The sequence below is a fragment of the Carassius carassius genome, chromosome 15, assembly GCF_963082965.1.
Source record: "Carassius carassius chromosome 15, fCarCar2.1, whole genome shotgun sequence".
Classification (NCBI taxonomy): domain Eukaryota; kingdom Metazoa; phylum Chordata; class Actinopteri; order Cypriniformes; family Cyprinidae; genus Carassius; species Carassius carassius.
Genome location: NC_081769.1, coordinates 29,485,146 through 29,505,723, shown reverse-complemented (window position 1 = coordinate 29,505,723; position 20,578 = coordinate 29,485,146). Strand labels below are relative to the sequence as shown.

The 20,578-nt window shown below is 38.0% G+C and overlaps 1 protein-coding gene across 2 annotated transcripts in view; it reads left to right on the top strand.

The window, feature by feature from the left end:
- LOC132158829 (zinc finger protein ZFPM2-like) overlaps positions 1–20,578 on the top strand; it is a 152,508-nt gene that overhangs the window by 78,688 nt on the left and 53,242 nt on the right. For both annotated transcript variants that reach the window (XM_059568414.1, XM_059568413.1), the window contains one exon: positions 12,868–12,979. In XM_059568414.1, coding sequence (XP_059424397.1) covers positions 12,868–12,979 — 112 coding nt within the window. The remainder of the gene's footprint in view (positions 1–12,867; positions 12,980–20,578) is intronic.

Sequence of the window (20,578 nt, the reverse complement as noted above, 5' to 3'; positions counted from 1 at the left end):
TTTTTAATATGTATAGATATATTAAATTTTATAATCAATGTAGTGATATAGATAATATTTTGGGATTTAGTAAGTTTTATTGAAATGTTTGGTCAAGATTCAACTATAATCAGTGTGATGAAATTAATCTAAGCAGACATACTTGACTGCTATCATAATACTGAACCACAAAATACAGTTATCAGATATTTTGGCTAATTTGATAGCACTTCCAGATTTGTTAAAACCTTATAACTCCGATATTTAGACTAAACTGATAATGCTTGATTTAATATAATGTAGTCAAACTTCATGACTTTCATGGCTATATAATTTTGCCTTTTCAAATTTTTTTTTTTTTTCCAGAACATTATATATATAAATATATATATATATATAAATATATAAATAATTGCACAGATTTTGTGTGGTTCAGCTGCATATGGAAGTTTTTATATTTATATATGTCTGTTAGTAGAAAAATATTTACTATTTTGGCTAATTGAATATGGCTTTAAGCTCTAATAATACTTTCATATATAAAAAAAAAATTGCCTTAAATCCATATAATTTAGTTTAAGTGTATTTTTAGCTTACACCGCATGTTTAAATTGTTTATGCATTATTTCACAAATTTCCCAACAAATACAGAACAGAAAATGTAAATGAAAATTCTACAAAAATTCACAGATCTCAATATATTTAGACAATCATCAGTTATAGCATGAAAAAAAAACTGTTCGGTAAATTTAAAATTAGGAAAATAAAAAAATATTATAAAAATGTCTTTGCTGAATATAAATCATTATATATATATATATATATATATATATATATATATATATATATATATATATTTATCTTTTTTTTATTTATTATTATTATTATTATTATTTTTTGTGTGTGTATTCGTAGTGTGTATATACATTTTCAATAAACTTATTCCGTAATTATGAATGACTTAAAAAATTCATTGGTCAGGTGTTGGAACTCTGTTCTAGACTCTTAAGAGAACCATATTTGAATCCTCTCAACGCCCATTTTTCATCTGATCTCACACTGCTAATGAAACTATTGTAACACACAGTGGGACTAGTGCTACCTGAGGGGATACAGGGGACCTGAGGTCACAACCTCACGGCAGAGGGGTATTTGGGATTTATTCTTCCTCTCTCTCTCTCTCTCTCTCTCTCTCTCTCTGAGGGATCCTCTCAGCCCATCTCCAGCTCTCTGACAGGAAACGGGGGGTGTGTGTTTTCTTCTCACAGCGCCAGCGGCTGCCGGGGCCACAGATGACTAGAGCTGAGATAATACATGCTCGACTTGATCTACAAGTGAACCTGACATTTCCCCCTTCTCCTCTTCATCACTGCATGTCCCAAACAGGCAAACAGATATGGAGGAAAAGCGATAAGCGGCTGCCGCTTTGTGACTGAAGTGATGGCTACATAGTTTAGCACAATCAGGGCTAAGACACCGTTAAACGCCACGTCACAATTCATGGTGTCAAGTTTGTGAATGATACATCCACATAGACATCATTTGACAAGGGCTCTTTTCTTTTCAGTGTGCAACAAACTGAATACTTTATTTCATTTGAGAATAAGTGCCGTGGGCTGCACTTTTGAAGATGTTAAAGGCTACTTTAAAATAAACTAGGCCACAAGATTTTACCAGAGGAAAGCAACACAGCATTGCATTAGGCTATTGAACTGTTTATTTGTGATTATTATGATTTTTACATTTAATGCTTAATTTATCAAGCAGCTGTGTGTTTTATCATGTTAGTACTTTTGCATGAAAGCACTATGGTGGAATCACTGCATACAGCCTTCTGTGATGGTTTCACTGTAAAGGAAAACGTAGATAACATTTGCACAACTGGTTGCTCATTTCCCTTAATGGAGCCACTGACAGGAGCCGGTCAGATGTTCAGTGGTCCTCAAGAGCTCAAGTGACCTCAAATCAGTACTGAGACTGGCTGATACTTTAGAGATGCACGCTCTCAATGCATTAGGGGACACATTAGCAACCAGGAATCCGTCAGGGAGAACGTATGAGGTATTTTCATCCATCTGGACTCACAGAAAGAGCAGGAGCTGCTCTGCAATTGCACTAAAGCTAACACTATGTTAAACGTCTTAATGAATGTACTTGATTAGTTTTATGAAAAGAACAGGGACATTGAAGTCATGCTTTTTTCGGACTTGATAATGCAATTCTTCTATAATTTCATTCAGACATTGTTTTCAACTTCTGAATTAAAATGATAATTATAAAAAAAATTACATCTGAGCATAGTGCTAGTGAAGGTCAAGGTAAAAAAAAAAAAAAAGAGAGAGAAAAGTATTAGTTTTACAAGCTGTAAATCCTGTGGAAAGTTTTTGGCATAAACTTGGCTTTTTTTTTTTTACTAATCTGATTAAAAAAAGAGAGAGATAAAGATGATTTTTCTGAGTTCAAGATATTTGTAAAAAAAAAAAAAAAAAAAAAGGTAAAAAAAAAACGTCAAGTATGTCTCAAAAATTTTTTCCCAAAATATTACATTTAACGTTAGTGATTTAAGTATTTACTTGTATGTATATTTGTATTTTTTAAAATGCATGAATTCAACATGAAAATAAATGTTATATTTTTGGGAACTCTGAACTTGTGTTTTCAGACTAGATATTTAAGCATTTCTCCTTTTGATCATCTGTTTATCTTGGTCAATGGTAGTTTGATGCTGGTGAGGCAGCTGGATGAAAGAGTTATGAAGCCTGTTGCTGACACCATGATAAGTCTTTTCAGCAAATTAGAGTGTGGTGTAGTGGTTAAGACTCAGGGCTGTTAATTGAAAGGTTGCTAGTTTGATCCTCGCTAACATGTAACTGTAATTGCTTCAAATGAAATTTCTAGGGCTAACATATGAATTGACATCAATGCTTTTGCTTGAGAAGTTTTTTTTTTTTGTCTGTAAAGAAGTAAAAACTAACACCCACCTAAAGCGCCATGAAGTTTGATATTTTGCATTACCTCAATCAAATCTGAATTAGCAAGAAACAACATAAATTTGTCCACAGTGTTGTCTCCCTCGGTTTGCGCCACGTCTTGCCAAAGGTGTTGGAATACGCCACGGCAGAATCCACGGCGAACACTGAGGGGGAAAATCTAGCACAAGGGAGAAGAGTTTGAGCGATGCCAGCTGCTTTGCCATCTGTCACTGTCAAGACTCCACTTGTGGGACACTGAAACAACTTCCTTGAAAAGTAGCCGAGATAATCCACAATAGTTTTCACTTGCAATCTCGATTCCCCTGTTGGAATTCAACATTCCACCATGTGAAGTGGAGATGGTTAATTGGTGGCGAAATCCAGGAGATGTTGGCTGTCCTTTCACGTACATGTGCATATTTTGAAGTGTGCGACGAGCCAGTCTTGGCAATCGATTCTTAAATTGCCTTTCAAGTGAATAAACGTGTGATATATTGTCTAGTTTTGAGTTCGGAGCCAAGCTAGGCTCGCTTTTAGCAAATGAGTTGTGTTATATCAGCAGTTCACCAGTACTACTTCTGTTTTTGAGATCTAATACATTAAACTTAATGCCCAAAGTCTACTTGCCCTAACTTGCGCTTGCTTCCTCACAGGCAAGAGGCCACAGCCGAGGTCCTCGTCTCCTCTTGTCTTTTGTCACACAAACGCTCATCATACCAGTCCAGATGGAGGAGCAGCATTAAATCAAAGTATTCAGTGTGAAAATCGCAGATTTTTTGCAGTGGTCATCTGGTACGCTATCACAGAAGCCTTTTGTGAGATAGAAACGCTTGATAGAGGCTGCAGAAGTCTGGACAGCGTCTGGCCGTCTGTCCCAGTGGTCTAGCACATTAGGCGAGGGTGTACGAGCCTGACAAAACAGGAAAATTAGACCACGGGGGTCGTCAGTAAACTAATTGGGTAACAAAGAGCATACGCAGCCCTGCAAACCCTCGCTTTAACGGTCGGTGAGCAGAGATAAGAGAGTTCACGTCTAATGCGTTCAGAGAGGGGGAGTTCACCATTATTTATTTACCTATGACTCAATATCGAGAATAATTTTATGAAGACCCCATCTCAAATCACATTGCGCTTTAATGCTGCCCTGGAAGATTATGTAAATGGTTGCTACCTCATGCTGAGAGTTTTCTTTACCCACATTCACTCTAGTTTTCAAAGGTTGTATCACATCTGATAGCGTAGCTTTCATTCCTCGCATCTAACAATGAGAGGAATCTGCGCAATCCAATGACGTTTTGTGCGATTGGTTGCCCGGCAGATGCCACCTGCCTCCTCGGGCCTCCAGGTATGCTGATATCTGTACAGGTGTACGGGACGTACACAGAACACCTTGTTATTGGCCCAATAGCTTGCTCTTGCTGTAGGAGTTGACTGCAAGTTGCATGCAAAGATCAAAGAAGCCTGCAATTGGATTCAAAGTGGAAATTGAAATTGAAATAGGGGGATCTATGGGGAAGGCACAGCATTTCAAGAGCCGAATCTGAGCACAAGAGCAGGGCATGTTTCTCTGCCTCCTAGACATTTTTACAATGCAAAGCAAACATTATGAATTCAGCGTCGCCATGTCCCCTGAACATAATATGCATGCGAGTTATGTGCAAAGTGCATTCAACTTCACACGAGTCGTGCATTCGAACACTCTACATTTGTTTGCTTTCAAGTCTGCTTGAATTTGTTCAGGTTGTGTTGTGTGGCTGTTTTTATTCATTTTAATTTCAGGCTAATTTGTGCATGCCCAGTATTGTTGCATCTGCACAATGGCAATTGCTATCCACTTTAAAGAGATTAAAGAGTTGATGTAATGATGACGTTGTTGTCATTATTTACTACATTATTTATTCACCTGATGTGATAAATCCCTTTTTTTATTTGGTTTTAATGTTTTATATATTGTTTTTAGTTGTAGTGTGTGTGTGTGTGTATATATATACCATACCATGACAGTTCACAATGATTGCAGCTGTCAAAAAAAAACCTATAAATTACCATAAAAGTAGTCAATATGACTTTTCTGAAGTAATACAGTTGTTTTAGGAACAAACAGAAATATTTTTTTATTTACTAAAAATCTCCATTCTTTACAGCTTTTAAATTATTCTGCATTTTGTATCCATCGTCAATGGTGTTTAATCCTGCCATGATGCCTTGACACTCTATTCATCTGCATTAAGTTTCCTCTGCGACTTCTTGAGACTGTCCATGATAAAAGGCTTGAATTTCTGTTTTCCACCGGCAAATCTATCAATTAGCTTCATGAGACTACATAGCACACAAATGAAAAGAACAATTTTACAGCTCCTTTAGGTTGCACGCAAAATCCAGCTGGCATACAGAGGGTGAGTAAATGATGACGGCATGTTCATTTGTGGGCAACCTATCACTTTAAGTGCGTTTCTTTTAAATTGTGCCATTATAAATCTGGCCCATCACAGTATATCTCCGGGTGCATGTGCTAATGAAGTCCCCAGCAGCCCTCTGACTGTACCGTTCAGCCCTGGAGGAGAGAGACAGCGACAGGAAGAGCTCCTGTCCTGGAGGCTAAGTGCTCATTAAACCAGATGGCATTAGAGCTGAAACCTTTCTGTGCCTGACACTTCAAAACACGTTGAGATGACAATAGAAGTCCAATGTAAGGTGCTGGCTAGCATCTACCCCTTATTTTATAATTCATCAGATGAACCATACATCAGACATTCAGTATTATGAAATGTGACATGTCTAAAGAAAACATTAAATGACAGACAAAACATTCTGTATAGCATGTCCTGTTTATTCACCGCTGTTCGTAATCTCGATTAAAAGCCATTTGAATCTGTTGGCAATTGTTTAGCCAGTAAATAGGACACATTTTTTGCTTCAGAAAAGATTGCGATTAAATCAGCACCGAGTCGAACTATGTTTTAAAGAAAGGTGATTTTGAATAAATATGCATGGTTCCTATAGCAACAGCGAACAGTGCAAAACGATAGGCCCGAGCGAACCTCTATGGGTGTTCCTTAAAAGATTGGTAGAGCCGGAGTGATTCTCAATTTAATCGATTTCAAACGAAAAAGTCAATTTAACAAAGTTGAAAAGAGAAAGCCGCAGAGAGGCGAGGAGGAGGAGGGGGGCTGAAAGCATTCTTTTGCACTCAAGCAGTAAACTAACTACGGCACGCGGGCTGAGATTTCTTCCCCATTATCTCCCACCTCACATTTGCTCTTAGGCAAGCAGTTTAAAAGCCAAGCGATTGAGCCAGTGATCCAATTTGAAATGCAGAAATGATTAGAGCAGCTTGCCTCATTTCATATCGAAATTCTCTGATTTATGACAGGGCAGGCGCCAAGATCTATCTCCAAAGGGAATTAGCGTGCAATTTCTCTTTTTGCATATTTCTGTTATTTAGCCTCCCAATAGCAGATGCTCGCTTGAAAAAAAAAAAAGAAGAAGCAAAGACGGCACCAAGGAGGAGGCATCTTTTCATTTTAGGCAATGAAACCACTGCCATTTAAAAAGAGCAGGCTGGAACGGATGACAGGCATGGGAATATATTTTTTTGGGCTAGATAGTGATTTAGAAAAAATACAGGGCTTTATTTAGTTTATCAAACAGAACATGAAAAGGAGAAACATCAGGGTTTATTTTTAAAGAATCCATAATTTCGTATGATTTGTCGAAGGGGATTTGGACGTTTGCTGCGTGGAAGGGGGAAAAAAATGTCCCCCGCAACTCACCCGTCCAGCAAGCCCACGGAAATATTAATGCGCGGAGATAACGAGAGCTGCTGGAAAATCTGCCTTAATGAAATTTCCAGTTGACCACATGCAATTTGTTTCATCATGGTGAACAACTAATTGAAGTCTCCGTATCGAGGGTGCGTTATGTTGTAAACAGAGTCTTAGAGCAGGTCCGGTCCTGTTATCCTCACCTTCAGCCTGCACCTCTGCCTCAAACTCTCGCACACGTCAGCCTGACATACGACATTCATATATTCATATACTGTAGAGGGGTGCGCAAAGTGAGAATGTGCTGTGAATACAGTGTGTGTGTGTGTGTGTGTGTGTGAGAGGGTTAAGGCTGGAGAGTTAAGGTTCTGAATGGCTTGTTTGAAAGGAAAAAATCTATCATTTATGCGTTTGCCAGACACTTTTATCCAAATCGACTTGCATTACATTAAATGTTTGCAATTCATATACTCCAAGGGAAAATAACCCATGACCTTGGTTGGCATTGCTAGTGACATGCTTGACTGTTTGAGCTATAAGAATTTCATTCAAACTAAAATAGAAAACAAAATAATAAGTTTTTTAATACGTTTTTATTTTTGCTATTTTTGCTTTTTATTTGTATGTTTTTGTTGTATCTTTGTAACATTGTGGTTAATTTTTATGTTACTACTTAATATATTTTTTTTAAATCCCATTGTGACTTCTAAACATTTAAACAAATATTTAGAATATATTTATTTATTATTTATATTTACACTTTATTTTACATACATTTACATTACAAATACATTGCCAGACATTTCATTTTCCAACAATTTTGTTAAAAATTTCACTGGTTACATTAAGAGATCTTAAAAGCCAGAAATGTCAAGTTGGTCTAATACATACCTGTCCTTTAAATGTACCAAAATTATAAATAAATGCATATATTCTTAATTGATTCAAATAGAGTTGAGGTTACCGTGAGAATGTAGATGTGACAAATCCAAATGTAACCATATTTCTCATGCGGAATTAAATGATTTTGGTCAAAGGCTTCAAATGAAAAGGTACAACCTGCTTTAAATCTCTTCCCGTGCAGTTTGGTGGCAGAAATGAAGAGTGTGTAGCATGGACACTGGGATTTCTGGATAGCGTGGCAGCGGTCGGTCAGCACCGCTATCATTAGCCCATTGTTTACACGCAGGCCTGGAGTCAGGGTGGCTCTCAGTGTCATCAGCCACTTTCTTCCCTTCACCTCCTTCAGCTGATCAGAGGATCAGGGTATCAAGGCCGGATTAGCGGCAACTTGGGATTTGTGTGATTGGCTAATTTATTGCGGCGATGGCGGGTCTTTCATCTATGGCAACATTTAATCAGCTGTCGCCACACAGGCTATTACAGGTTAGATCCTTTTCTGCGGGCCTTCGCGCCACTGCCATCAGCTCCATCACAATTCCCCCTGAAATTTCCAAATTATCTGGAACAGGCTTTAGCTGCTCCGTAATAAAAATTACAGCTGATTCCCGATAGAAGCTTTCGTTCGTACCGGGCCAATTATAAATAGTAGAGCCGCGGCTCGGAAAGAGGTGGAGGAGAGGAAAAAAAGGGGAAGGGAGGGAAAAAAGCCAACTCTGAGGGATGTTAGCGAGGAACTTATCGGCAGCCCCTGCTTCCCTGCTCTGATCCAAATCCGACCAGCTGAAAATTTATATTAGATTTTATCGCACAGGCCTAAGTCGTAAAAAAATCAATGAAGGTTATCTTTTATGTTGCAGCAACTTGTGGAAATATTGATTTTCATTTTATGGCGAATTTGGAGCATCAGTTTGTAATCACTCGCTCGCTGACTACACTGTTTTGGTCACTGTATCTCTTACACATGGAGAGAGAGAGAGATGGCGAAGCAGTGGAGTGAGACTAGAGATCTGTTACTTACACACAGCGCCTCCAGTGAAGGTCTTAAATCAAGCGTCACCTCAGCATCTGTCTGCAAATGAGAGACGCTTTCGCTTCACTTGTACATCGACGAGAGAATGCAAAACATTATCTACTGGTTTATTGTGGTATGTGTGTGTGTTCATTTGCAATCTGTTTTTGATCAGTTTTTGTTTTTTTGTTTTCTTAATGCTATTAACCTTGAGGATTGTTCAGTCAAACATATTGCTGTCTGTCTTTGATATTTGAATGTCTTAAAATCATTCTAGTGCTAAAATCACAAGTATACTATATTTCTTTTTAAACAAATTGTCAGTTTCAGTAGATGCAATGTGACGCAAGGGTCTCTGAGAGATCAACTCAGAATAGTATAGTATACAATATGTATACTGTGCAAAGTTTGGAATGGTTGGGAATGTCGCACTAAAGTTTTTTTTAATTTTTTTTTATGAACTGAAAATAATTACACACCAAATCAGCACAAAGATAATTTATGCAAAATTGTATTCAAATACAAAATAACCATAAGAGAGCCACACTGAATTAAACATGCAGGTCATGTCATATATTTTGAGACACCTTTTAAAACAGCTGTTTGCTGCATACAGAATATAATATTGATGAATAGCAGGATTTGCATCACATGATACTCATCTACATATAACCGTTCACATGTGTCCCCCCTTTTTTCATGAACTGCATCATTAGCTGCTTTGGCTGGAGAGCTTCTGGGCCTTGAGAGAGAGAGAGAGAGAGAGAGACTGGGAAGACCTTTGCTTCTGAATAAGAGATGACTCCAGACAGTGGGGATGAGAGAAAGGGTTAATCCGATTCTCATTTTAGATAGTTGTCGTGGCAACAATCAGACAGTCTCTGTTGCTCTTTGACAGGCCTGTAAAATTCTCAGGTCAGTCTGGATCTAAGGTGTTATTGTATGGTTAATTTGAGATGTGAAACGGGAGCAGCGTTAAATGTCCGAGGGTTCTCTGTCTCACTGCCAGTGTGAGGAAAGACGTCCAGGTGGGTGAGACTGCCAGGTGAGGGGCAAAACACCCTTTATGACAAGGCTTTACTGAAAGAATCTTGATATCATCTCTCCTGAGATGTTTCTCCTGAATTAGATGGACAGCAAATGGATAAAAATCATGCAAATCTTTTAATATGTCATTTGTTTCCCCTAAATTAAATCGAGAGCAAATAAAGATTTTTCTCAAGATTTCTGCGTCTGCTGGGAAAATGCTGTTTGTAATCTCACAAATAACTATTTTGTGAGTTTCTCACCTCTGTTTCAAATTGTGAGATACTACTCTTAAAAATATAGTTTCCAGAATGGGGTTTTTGAAGCGATGACAGTAGAATCACCAAAGGTGATAACTCACGATAAGGCAGGAGCAGTGATTGTAATTCGTATCTTTCAGTGAAGCACGGTTCTGTGATCAGAAGCAAATCTCCATCCGAATGCCAGAGGGCGCTCTCACGCTGAAACTCCATATGCGCCGCGCAGAAGAAATCCAGGAAATGCGGTTACTGAATAAACACAAGATTTAACTGCTTTCATTAATTCAACATGACTAATAAACACACGACTATGACAATATATGGTTTATCTGATAATTTAGTCTTAGAATTTTTATTGTAAAAAAGCATATAATAATGCTGTGCTAATTGACATTTGTCCTTTATCACTGCTTAGAATACATTGAAACATGTATTCTGCCTTATGCTGTGTAAGAAGCCACATCATCTCACAGAAGGATTTATTTCAAACACTCCACTGACCTTATGAAGTGAGTTTGGAGTAAAAACATGTTATTTAATGTGGCATTTTCACATTCTTTCAGCAGCATTTACTACACATAGCCACAGTTCACTGACAAGCTACGTGAACAACTTTCATAATCGCAGAACTATTTCTTCAATTTGATAACTGCGCAATAAAATCATCTGCGATTATGAACACGATTTTGCGTAGCTTGTCAGTGATCTACTCCTCTGTGAAAGTATGTGCTGGAGATTTACTACTAATCACAGAACCGGCTTTATTGACAAGATGCGCAAGACAAGACAAACTCATTTGACTAATAGTGCATCCCTACTTACTACAGATGCAAAAACACAGAAAATTTAACCTGATCCAATTTTTTTTATGACAGACGAAAGTTTCGGAGGCAGTATGTAAACATGTTGAAACAATGTGAGGTCATATTTATTTTATAATGTCCGAGAATTTTGGACTCAGTGTGCAAAGACCTTAAAGGTTCCGAAAGGGGGTTTCACAGCAATGCCATAGAAGAACCATGACTGCAAGGTTCTTGAATTACCCTTTTTATAGTGTGAAGACCATTTTAATAATCTGATTAACCCTTTTTTTCACTATAAAGTAACTTTTGTGCAATGTTCTTTGTGGAACCTTTGTTTTTAGCAAATCTGCAGTCAAATTTGAGAGCTCTCCGTATTAACGCAAACATTTCTTAGTAGATTCTCTCTAAATTCTCTCATAATCTGAATTTTGCCACCCACATTAATTTTATAATTGTATATGCCATCTGTTTATTTCTCCTAAAGAAAATAATCTGTAACCAAGTTGATGCTTAAATGAGCTTTGAAAGAGAAAGCACTGAGCAACACTTCCTTCTCACATATACTGTAGGTTGACAGTGTGTTTCTGACATTTTATCTGTCATGAATGCATACTTTGCAGGAGCAAATCACAATAGCTCAGCACTTGCAGGGGTTGTGGACACTGGAAAGAAAATGATGTCACGTGAGGCACCTGAGAGTGACTTCAGCCCATTTTCACTTAGCTAAACTATTTCTGCTGCACTCTAATGAAGGTGTGCCTGGGGCGTCACTTCTAATGGCCCAGAAAGACAGACACTTTGCCTGCCAGTAATGGGCTACTGTAACAGCTGTCCAAGATCTCTACCAATCCTGCCTCGGAGTGAGGAGATGATGTTCTCTAGGCTTTCATTGGCCTTTAAAAAAAGCCATTTGAAAAATGAAATAGAGAAAAAAACTGGCAGAGAGAACAGCAGCAGCAGCCCTTTCTCCACAAAAAGGGTGTGAGTGCATTTTAGTAGCTTTTCTCTATCTTACCGCTTTCACCTTATAGATAGAACTTAAAGCGGCGCGTTTCGACCCCGGCCAAAAAAGAAAAACGACGTTACACATTCGGAATAATTTGCCGGAGCATTATAAAAACGTAACCTCAATCGGCCTTTGAAATGGATACTGATTCTTTAAATTCTTCCGGGCCGTCTCAGGAAATAGTGAGATGGTGGCGATAGGGAGGCACAATGTGGCCAAAGTTCAGTCCTGAACGCTCGCCTTCTCCTTGCCGAAAGCCTTCTGCATTCTTTTTGCTATTGCCAGGCACCTGAGATCAGGCCGTAATCGGAGAGATCAGAAACTGGATTGTTGGGAAAAATTCGGGCTGATAGTTCCACACTCTCCAGAGTTACATGAGAGGATGCTAGGCTGGTGGAGAGGTTATTGATACTGAATACACCATTAAACTCTAGAAACTGCCTGAGCTTCAGTTTCACTTCTCATCATGTGTGCATATATATCCCAGAATTCTCCTCTTCTCATCCATAGGACAGAATGGTTGTCTTATTTTTTGGTCTAGGTTCTTAAATAGTTCAGTTTTATGTTCATTCCTTTTGTTCCCAAGTTTAACAATAATGATGGCCAGTGACATCTTGTCAATACTTATTATTTTGTGTGTGTGTGTGTGTGTGTGTGTGTGTGTGTGTGTGTGTGTATATACACAAAAAAATTATGTAACTAGCTGGAAATAATACAGCTAAACACATTCTTACTGATGCTTTCAAGACAATTACTAATTTTTCGACATTTAACAAAACTAAATATTAATTAATAAATAACATATACTATATCATAATCTTGGTGATAAATGAGCAGAATTTACAACAACATTGTAGAATACATCACAGAAAACTTTTGCATTTCATTAAAAAATAAAAAAAAATAAAAAATATTATGTGGAAGATCAATGCATTTAAAATATTTAGTGAGAAAGAAAGGGTCATTAACTGACCCAAATCTGATACTCCCTGTGTTGGAAATGTTAGAAAAAAATCTGAATTAAACATATATTCTTTATTGTTGAGCCCTGTTGAAAATCATAAAGTTCCTTGTGCTTATGAGCTTGTTGCAAAATTGTCCCCAAATAAACTAATGATTTGTGTGTGTTATCTCCACCGCTGCAGAAGACGAAGCCTCACGTCCCGCTGGTGCTGAACGCAGGCCCCCGGTGGCTGCTGGATGTCACTTGGCAGGGAGCAGACGACAACAAGAACAACTGTGTGGTTTACAGCAAAGGTAAGAGGACGCTTTATCTGCCCCGTACCAAACACGCCAGCAATGCACACTTCTGCTGTCTGCATCTCTTTTCTTTCTTTCCTTTTGACCCGAGTGTGTGTACAGCTAATCCTCAGAGATGTTTGGTGTGGCTTTGGTTCCCATGTCTCTTACATCATTAGTGGTGTGATTTGTAATGTAAGGTTGTGAGGTCACAGGTCATTGTGGTTTTGCTATGACAAATGTCATTCGCTGACATTTGCTTTGTTGACATTATTTTCCGTGTTTCCAAATGCATTTCAACAGCGGATGGCCCAGTGATTCACGCGTTTCTTCAAGCATCAAGCTGCGCACATGTAGCAAATCCTCTGGACTTCAAACACAACATTAAGATCTAATAACCCATCCATGCTGTCTAAACTTCACACAGTATGAGTGAGAAGACACAGTTGCAACTCTTAGTATTCCACCAGAATACTATAATTTCAACAGTTATTATTACTGTTAAATCTGAATAAATTCCAAGCCAGGCTCATTGGAATACATGCCTGTGGTGACGTTTCTGCAAAATGGCATTACATTGCTTCTTGCACATTTCGCATCAATTTCAAAGTGAAATATCCAGCGAGTGGCACTAAAAAAGTGTTCAATTTTAATTAAAACAGGTGTTTTTATTACATTTTATGTTACAGGTGTTTTTATTAACAACCACCTGTACTAAAATCCAGCCTAAATCTAACCAACAGTGTTAACAAAAGTAAACCTGGAGTAAAAATTGATTTGATAAAGCAACCATGCCATTTTTGTTTTTCACAAGATTCATACCTGATGCTCCGCATCATAATGTAAGTGCTTTGCTGTACCAGGTGGGCTGCCGAGCAAGTTTACTATGTCGGAAAAACGATGCATATGCTACTGGTTTTGTGATGCAAACATCAAAATGTATTACAAATAATACACTATGGTAAAACTGTTTTGAGGTCATAACATGCTATGTAAAAAACTCCTCAAAAATAAGTTTATTAATAGATAATCTGCCCTGTAATCATAATTTGTGTAAACAGGAACAAAAGTTGTTAGTGTTTTACTGCCAATAGTCAGTTGGAAACTGTATGTACAGTATAGGTATGTTTTTGGAGTTTTGTAAAAATGTAAGTTATAATTTACAATGAAATTGTCATTCCAATTTCATGTCATGATAATGCAATATTAGCTAATAGCACATGAACACGGTTTTACTGTAGAAACAACTATATTGTCTGAGTCAAGTCAAGTCACCTTTATTTATATAGCGCTTTAAACAAAATACATTGCGTCAAAGCAACTGAACAACATTCATTAGGAAAACAGTGTGTCAATAATGCAAAATGATAGTTAAAGGCAATTCATCATTGAATTCAGTGATGTCATCTCTGTTCAGTTAAATAGTGTCTGTGCATTTATTTGCAATCAAGTCAACGATATCGCTGTAGATGAAGTGACCCCAACTAAGCAAGCCAGAGGCGACAGCGACAAGGAACCGAAACTCCATCGGTGACAGAATGGAGAAAAAAACCTTGGGAGAAACCAGGCTCAGTTGGGGGGCCAGTTCTCCTCTGACCAGACGAAACCAGTAGTTCAATTCCAGGCTGCAGCAAAGTCAGATTGTGCAGAAGAATCATCTGTTTTCTGTGGTCTTGTCCTGGTGCTCCTCTGAGACAAGGTCTTTACAGGGGATCTGTATCTGGGGCTCTAGTTGTCCTGGTCTCCGCTGTCTTTCAGGGCAATAGCGGACCTTTCTAGGTGCTGATCCACCATCTGTGTCTGCCTCCCGAACAATGTTAGGTAGGTTATTCCAGAGTTTAGGCGCCAAATAGGAAAAGGATCTGCCGCCCGCAGTTGATTTTGATATTCTAGGTATTATCAAATTGCCTGAGTTTTGAGAACGTAGCGGACGTAGAGGATTATAATGTAAAAGGAACTCATTCAAATACTGAGGTGCTAAACCATTCAGGGCTTTATAAGTAATAAGCAATATTTTAAAATCTATACGATGTTTGATAGGAAGCCAGTGCAGTGTTGACAGAACCAGGCTAATATGATCATACTTCCTGGTTCTAGTAAGAACTCTTGCTGCTGCATTTTGGACTAGGTGTAGTTTGTTTACTAAGCGTGCAGAACAACCACCCAATAAAGCATTACAATAATATAACCTTGAGGTCATAAATGCATGGATTAACATTTCTGCATTTGACATTGAGAGCATAGGCCGTAATTTAGATATATTTTTGAGATGGAAAAATGCAGTTTTACATATGCTAGAAACGTGGCTTTCTAAGGAAAGATTGCGATCATATAGCACACCTAGGTTCCTAACTGATGACGAAGAATTGACAGAGCAACCATCAAGTCTAAGACAGTGTTCTAGGTTATTACAAGCAGAGTTTTTAGGTCCTATAATTAACACCTCTGTTTTTTTTTCAGAATTTAGCAGTAAGAAATTACTCGTCATCCAGTTTTTTATATCGACTATTCATTCCATTAGTTTTTCAAATTGGTGTGTTTCACCGGGCCGTGAGGAAATATAGAGCTGAGTATCATCAGCATAACAGTGAAAGCTAACACCATGTTTCCTGATGATATCTCCCAAGGGTAACATATAAAGCGTGAAGAGTAGCGGCCCTAGTACTGAGCCTTGAGGTACTCCATACTGCACTTGTGATTGATATGATACAACTTCATTCACTGCTACGAATTGATGGCGGTCATATAAGTACGATTTAAACCATGCTAATGCACTTCCATTAATGCCACCAAAGTGTTCAAGTCTATGCAAAAGAATGTTGTGGTCAATTGTGTCAAACGCAGCACTAAGATCCAATAAAACTAATAGAGAAATACACCCACGATCAGATGATAAGAGTAGATCATTTGTAACTCTTAGGAGAGCAGTCTCAGAACTATGATACGGTCTAAATCCTGACTGGAAATCCTCACATATACCATTTTTCTCTAAGAAGGAATATAATTGTGAGGATACCACCTTTTCTAGTATCTTGGACAGAAAAGGGAAATTCGAGATTGGTCTATAATTAACTAGTTCTTTGGGGTCAAGTTGTGGTTTTTTGATGAGAGGCTTAATAACAGCCAGTTTGAAGGTTTTGGGGACATATCCTAATGACAATGAGGAATTTATAAAAGTCAGAAGAGGATCTATGACTTCTGGAAGCACCTCTTTTAGGAGCTTAGATGGTATAGGGCCTAACATACATGTTGTTGGTTTAGATGATTTAACAAGTTTATACAATTCTTCCTCTCCTATAGTAGAGAATGAGTGGAACTGTTCCTCAGGAGGTCTATAATGCACTGTCTGATGCGATACTGTAGCTGACGGCTGAATGGTTGCAATTTTATCTCTAATAGTATCGATTTTAGAAGTAAAGTAGTTCATAAAGTCATTACTGCTGTGGTGTTGGGAAATGTCAACACTTGTTGAGACTTTATTTTTTGTTAATTTAGCCACTGTATTGAATAAATACCTGGGGTTATGTTTGTTTTCTTCTAAAAGAGAAGAAAAGTAATCGGATCTAGCAGTTTTTAATGCTTTTCTGTAGGATAGGTTACTTTCCCGCCAAGCAATACAAATACCTCTAGTTTTGTTTTCCTCCAGCTGCGCTCCATTTTTCGGGCTGCTATCTTTAGGGTGCGAGTATGCTCATTATACCATGGTGTCAAACTGTTTTCCTTAACCTTCCTTAAGCATAAAGGAGCAACTGTATTTAAAGTGCTAGAAAAGAGAGAGTCCATAGTTTTTGTTACATCATCAAGTTGTTCTGAGGTTTTGGATATGCTAAGGAATTTGGATACATCAGGAAGATAACTTAAAAAGCAGTCTTTTGTGGTAGAAGTGATGGTTCTACCTTACTTGTAACAAGAAGTAGAATTTACAATTTTGGCTATATGAAGTTTGCACAAAACTAAATAATGATCTGAGATATCATCACTTGGCTGCATAATTTCAACACTATCAACATCAATTCCATGTGACAGTATTAAATCTAGAGTATGATTTCGACAATGAGTAGGTCCTGAAACGTGTTGTCTAACCCCAATAGAGTTCAGAATGTCTATAAATGCTGATCCCAATGCATCTTTTTCATTATCAACATGGATATTAAAATCACCAACTATTAAAACTTTATCTGCAGCCAGAACTAACTCGGATGTAAAATCACCAAACTCTTTAATAAAGTCTGTATGGTGCCCTGGTGGCCTGTATACAGTAGCCAGTACAAACATAACATTATCATTATCATTAACATTTGTTTCTCTGGATAATGTTATATGAAGCACCATTACTTCAAACGAGTTCTACTTGAAGCCTGCCCTCTGAGAAATCCTGAAAACGTTGTTATAAATTGAAGCAACACCTCCCCCTTTTTCTTTTAGACGCGGCTCATGTTTATAACAGTAATCTTGAGGGGTTGAACTCATTTATAATAATGTAATCATCAGGTTTTAGCCAGGTTTCTGTCAAACAGAGCACATCTATATTATGATCAGTGATCATATTATTTACAAAAAGTGCTTTCGTAGAAAGGGATCTGATATTCAATAAGCCAAGCTTTATCATTTGTTTATCCATATTGCATCTGTTTTTTATTTGTTGAACCTCAGTTAAATTGTTAATCTTAACTTGGTTTGGACGTTTTTTGTATTTTCTAGTTCGGGGAACAGACACAGTCTCTATAGTGTGATATCTAGGTGAAAGAGTCTCTATGTGCTGAGAATTAGCTGACCTCTGTGACGTGAGGCAGATAGCAGACGGTCGGTTTAGCCAGTCCGTCTGCTTCCTGACCTGGGCCCCAGTTAGTCAAGTATAAACACTAAGACTATTTGCCATATTTCTAGAGAGAAGTGTGGCGCCACCCCAGGAGGGATGAAGACCATCACTTTTCAACAGGTCAGGTCTGCCCCAAAAGCTCGTCCAATTGTCTATGAAACCTATGTTATTCTGTGGGCACCACTTAGAGATCCAGCCATTGAGTGATGACAATCTGCTATGCATCTCGTCACCACGGTAAGCAGGGAGGGGACCAGAGCATATTACAGTGTCTGACATCGTGCTTGCAAGTTAACACACCTCTTTAATGTTATCTTTAGTGATCTCCGACTGGTGAAGTCGAACATCATTAGCGCTGGCATGAATAACAATCTTACTGTATTTACGTTTAGCTTTAGCCAGCACTTTTAAATTTGCCAAGATGTCAGGCACTCTGGCTCCCGGTAAACATTTGACTATGGTAGCTGGTGTCTCTATATTCACGTTTCGTACAATAGAATCACCAATAACTAGAGTACTTTCATCAGGTTTCTCAGTGGGTGCACCACTGAGTGGGGAGAACCTGTTTAATGTTTTGATCGGAACAGAAGAGCGGTGTTTTGACCCACGACTACGCTGCCTCACTGTCACCTAGTTGCCCTGCTGCAGGGGCTCTGTTGCCGGAACCGGACAATGTACAGGAATCCCTGAGCTAGACGCATCCAAAGCCGTATCTAGAGCCCTAACATTCTTAATGTCCTCAATTAAAGTTTGGATGCGTGTCTCTAATTCTGAAATCTTCTCTGTCAGCCTAACTATTTCCCTGCATTTATCACATGTGAATCCCTCATCTGCGACAGAGATAGATAAACTGTACATGTGGCAAGAGGTGCAAATAACAATAGCAGGAGAAGCCATTACTCACCGTGCTTGATTAAATATTCTTACTGCGGTTGTTTGATGAACTTGTGAAAAACTGGAGCAAGAGAGAGGAGAGGAGAAAAGAAAACAGCGATAGGTTCGAATGAAAACGCTAATGACAAGCTAATGAGTGCTAACGCTTTGCAGGTGTACTGCACTCACGGATTTAAAATAAAAGTGAACGATCAAAATTAATCTGATAAGATTGATCGATAATATCAGAAATATGGTGTGAATTAAGTTATATTTTATCACTTTAAAAAACAGAGAGTGATAGTAAGATAAAGATTCTAGAGAAAAAAATAAATAAATAAATAAAAACAGCTACACGGAGCTACGATTAGCAACAGAAGGCCAACAGGAAGTAGAGAAAACACTGTCCCACAGCTACACCCGCAGTCAGGGAGTGGTAATGACACTCAAAGCAGAAAGGAGAAACCCCTGCTTTCTGAGGAAAATGTGTCACTCTGTTTGTAAGCTGCTGTGGGCTTTTGCATGAGCATTGCTGCATGGTTGCTAGGGTTGTTGGTTATATGATTGTTGTTGGTGTTTGTAAGGGGGTTGGCCGAGTTGATGCTCGAGTGTTGTTTGTGGTCACTATTTTGGCTTCATTCCATCAGATTGAACAGATTTTTTTTCTTGTCCAGTAAGTCTCTCAACAACCCTTCTTAACAAGGTAATAGGTATTAGCTGAGGTGTTAGCAAGGTAATTTGGCTAATTTCAGTCATTAGCCTAGCAAGCAGTCGCTATTGTATTTTAGCAGAAACTGTGCTGTCCATTATGCATTTTTGTAAGGGTAACATGACCATTTAAAGTGTTGTTCTTTATGAACGCATGCTTTGATGTCTATATTGCATTGGGGTGCACGTATGAACAAGTAAATAAGCAAAGTACAAGGATTCCAGAGCGAGAGCTATCATTTAGCCGGATGTTTTTCAGATGATTATGACTGAAACAGACTTTCTTCCCCCTCAAAGTGAACACGAGGCAGACGTGGGATTTTTCGTTACCCAGCTCTCATCTTCTAATCACTGCACTGCACTGTGGGGCTGATCCTCTTTACCAGCGCCTTCATTTGTGCACTTTATCAGCAAATCATCAAAGTTTTGATAAGCTGTTAAAGAAGATTACGCAGTTCTTTTAAAATCATCTAATCTTTTTGCCAGGAGACTGAATATGGGAAACAAAAAGACTAATAACAGGATTTCGGGAGTGTTTTGTTAAGTCTATAATTTCTTCTCTGCCTTCATATTTATTAGCGAAAGAGAATGACTTCACTGCGAGGTCACCGATTCATCTAGGGCTGCAACTAGCGATTATTTTGGTAATCGATTAATCTGTCGATTATTTTTACGATTAACCGATTAATCTTTATGTACTTATATTTTAGTTTTGCCCATTTTTTTCCAATTAAATTATTAACAAAGGGTCTTTATCATTCAACATAGACTTTTAGAGATTTTAACCATTTTGCATTGTCATATCCTCATCAAAAAATATACCTGGAGTTTTGTTTTATTATGTGTTAGTAATCCTTTGTCAAACTCTTCTACAATCAAAACACTGACCCATACTCTAGCAAATTTCACAAGGAGATTTCAAATAATGTTTTCACCATGGCAGTCCTTAGAGCTCCTAAAGTAGTTTAACATCCCGAATAAAGCTTATTAAGGAATCTTTCAGAAAATATTTTCACGAAGAATAAGAATAAAACAGAATAAATTTGCAATACATTGCATTTTATTATTATTTTTCTGTAAACACACAACTTATACCTGGGAAACAGCTTTATAGCTTATGCTATGAAATTGTAAACAATCCTTCGAATAAAGTGCCAGTGGCATGAAACCTGAATGGAAGTCACATTTTAAAGTAAAATCCATCAGAAGGTTGTCCA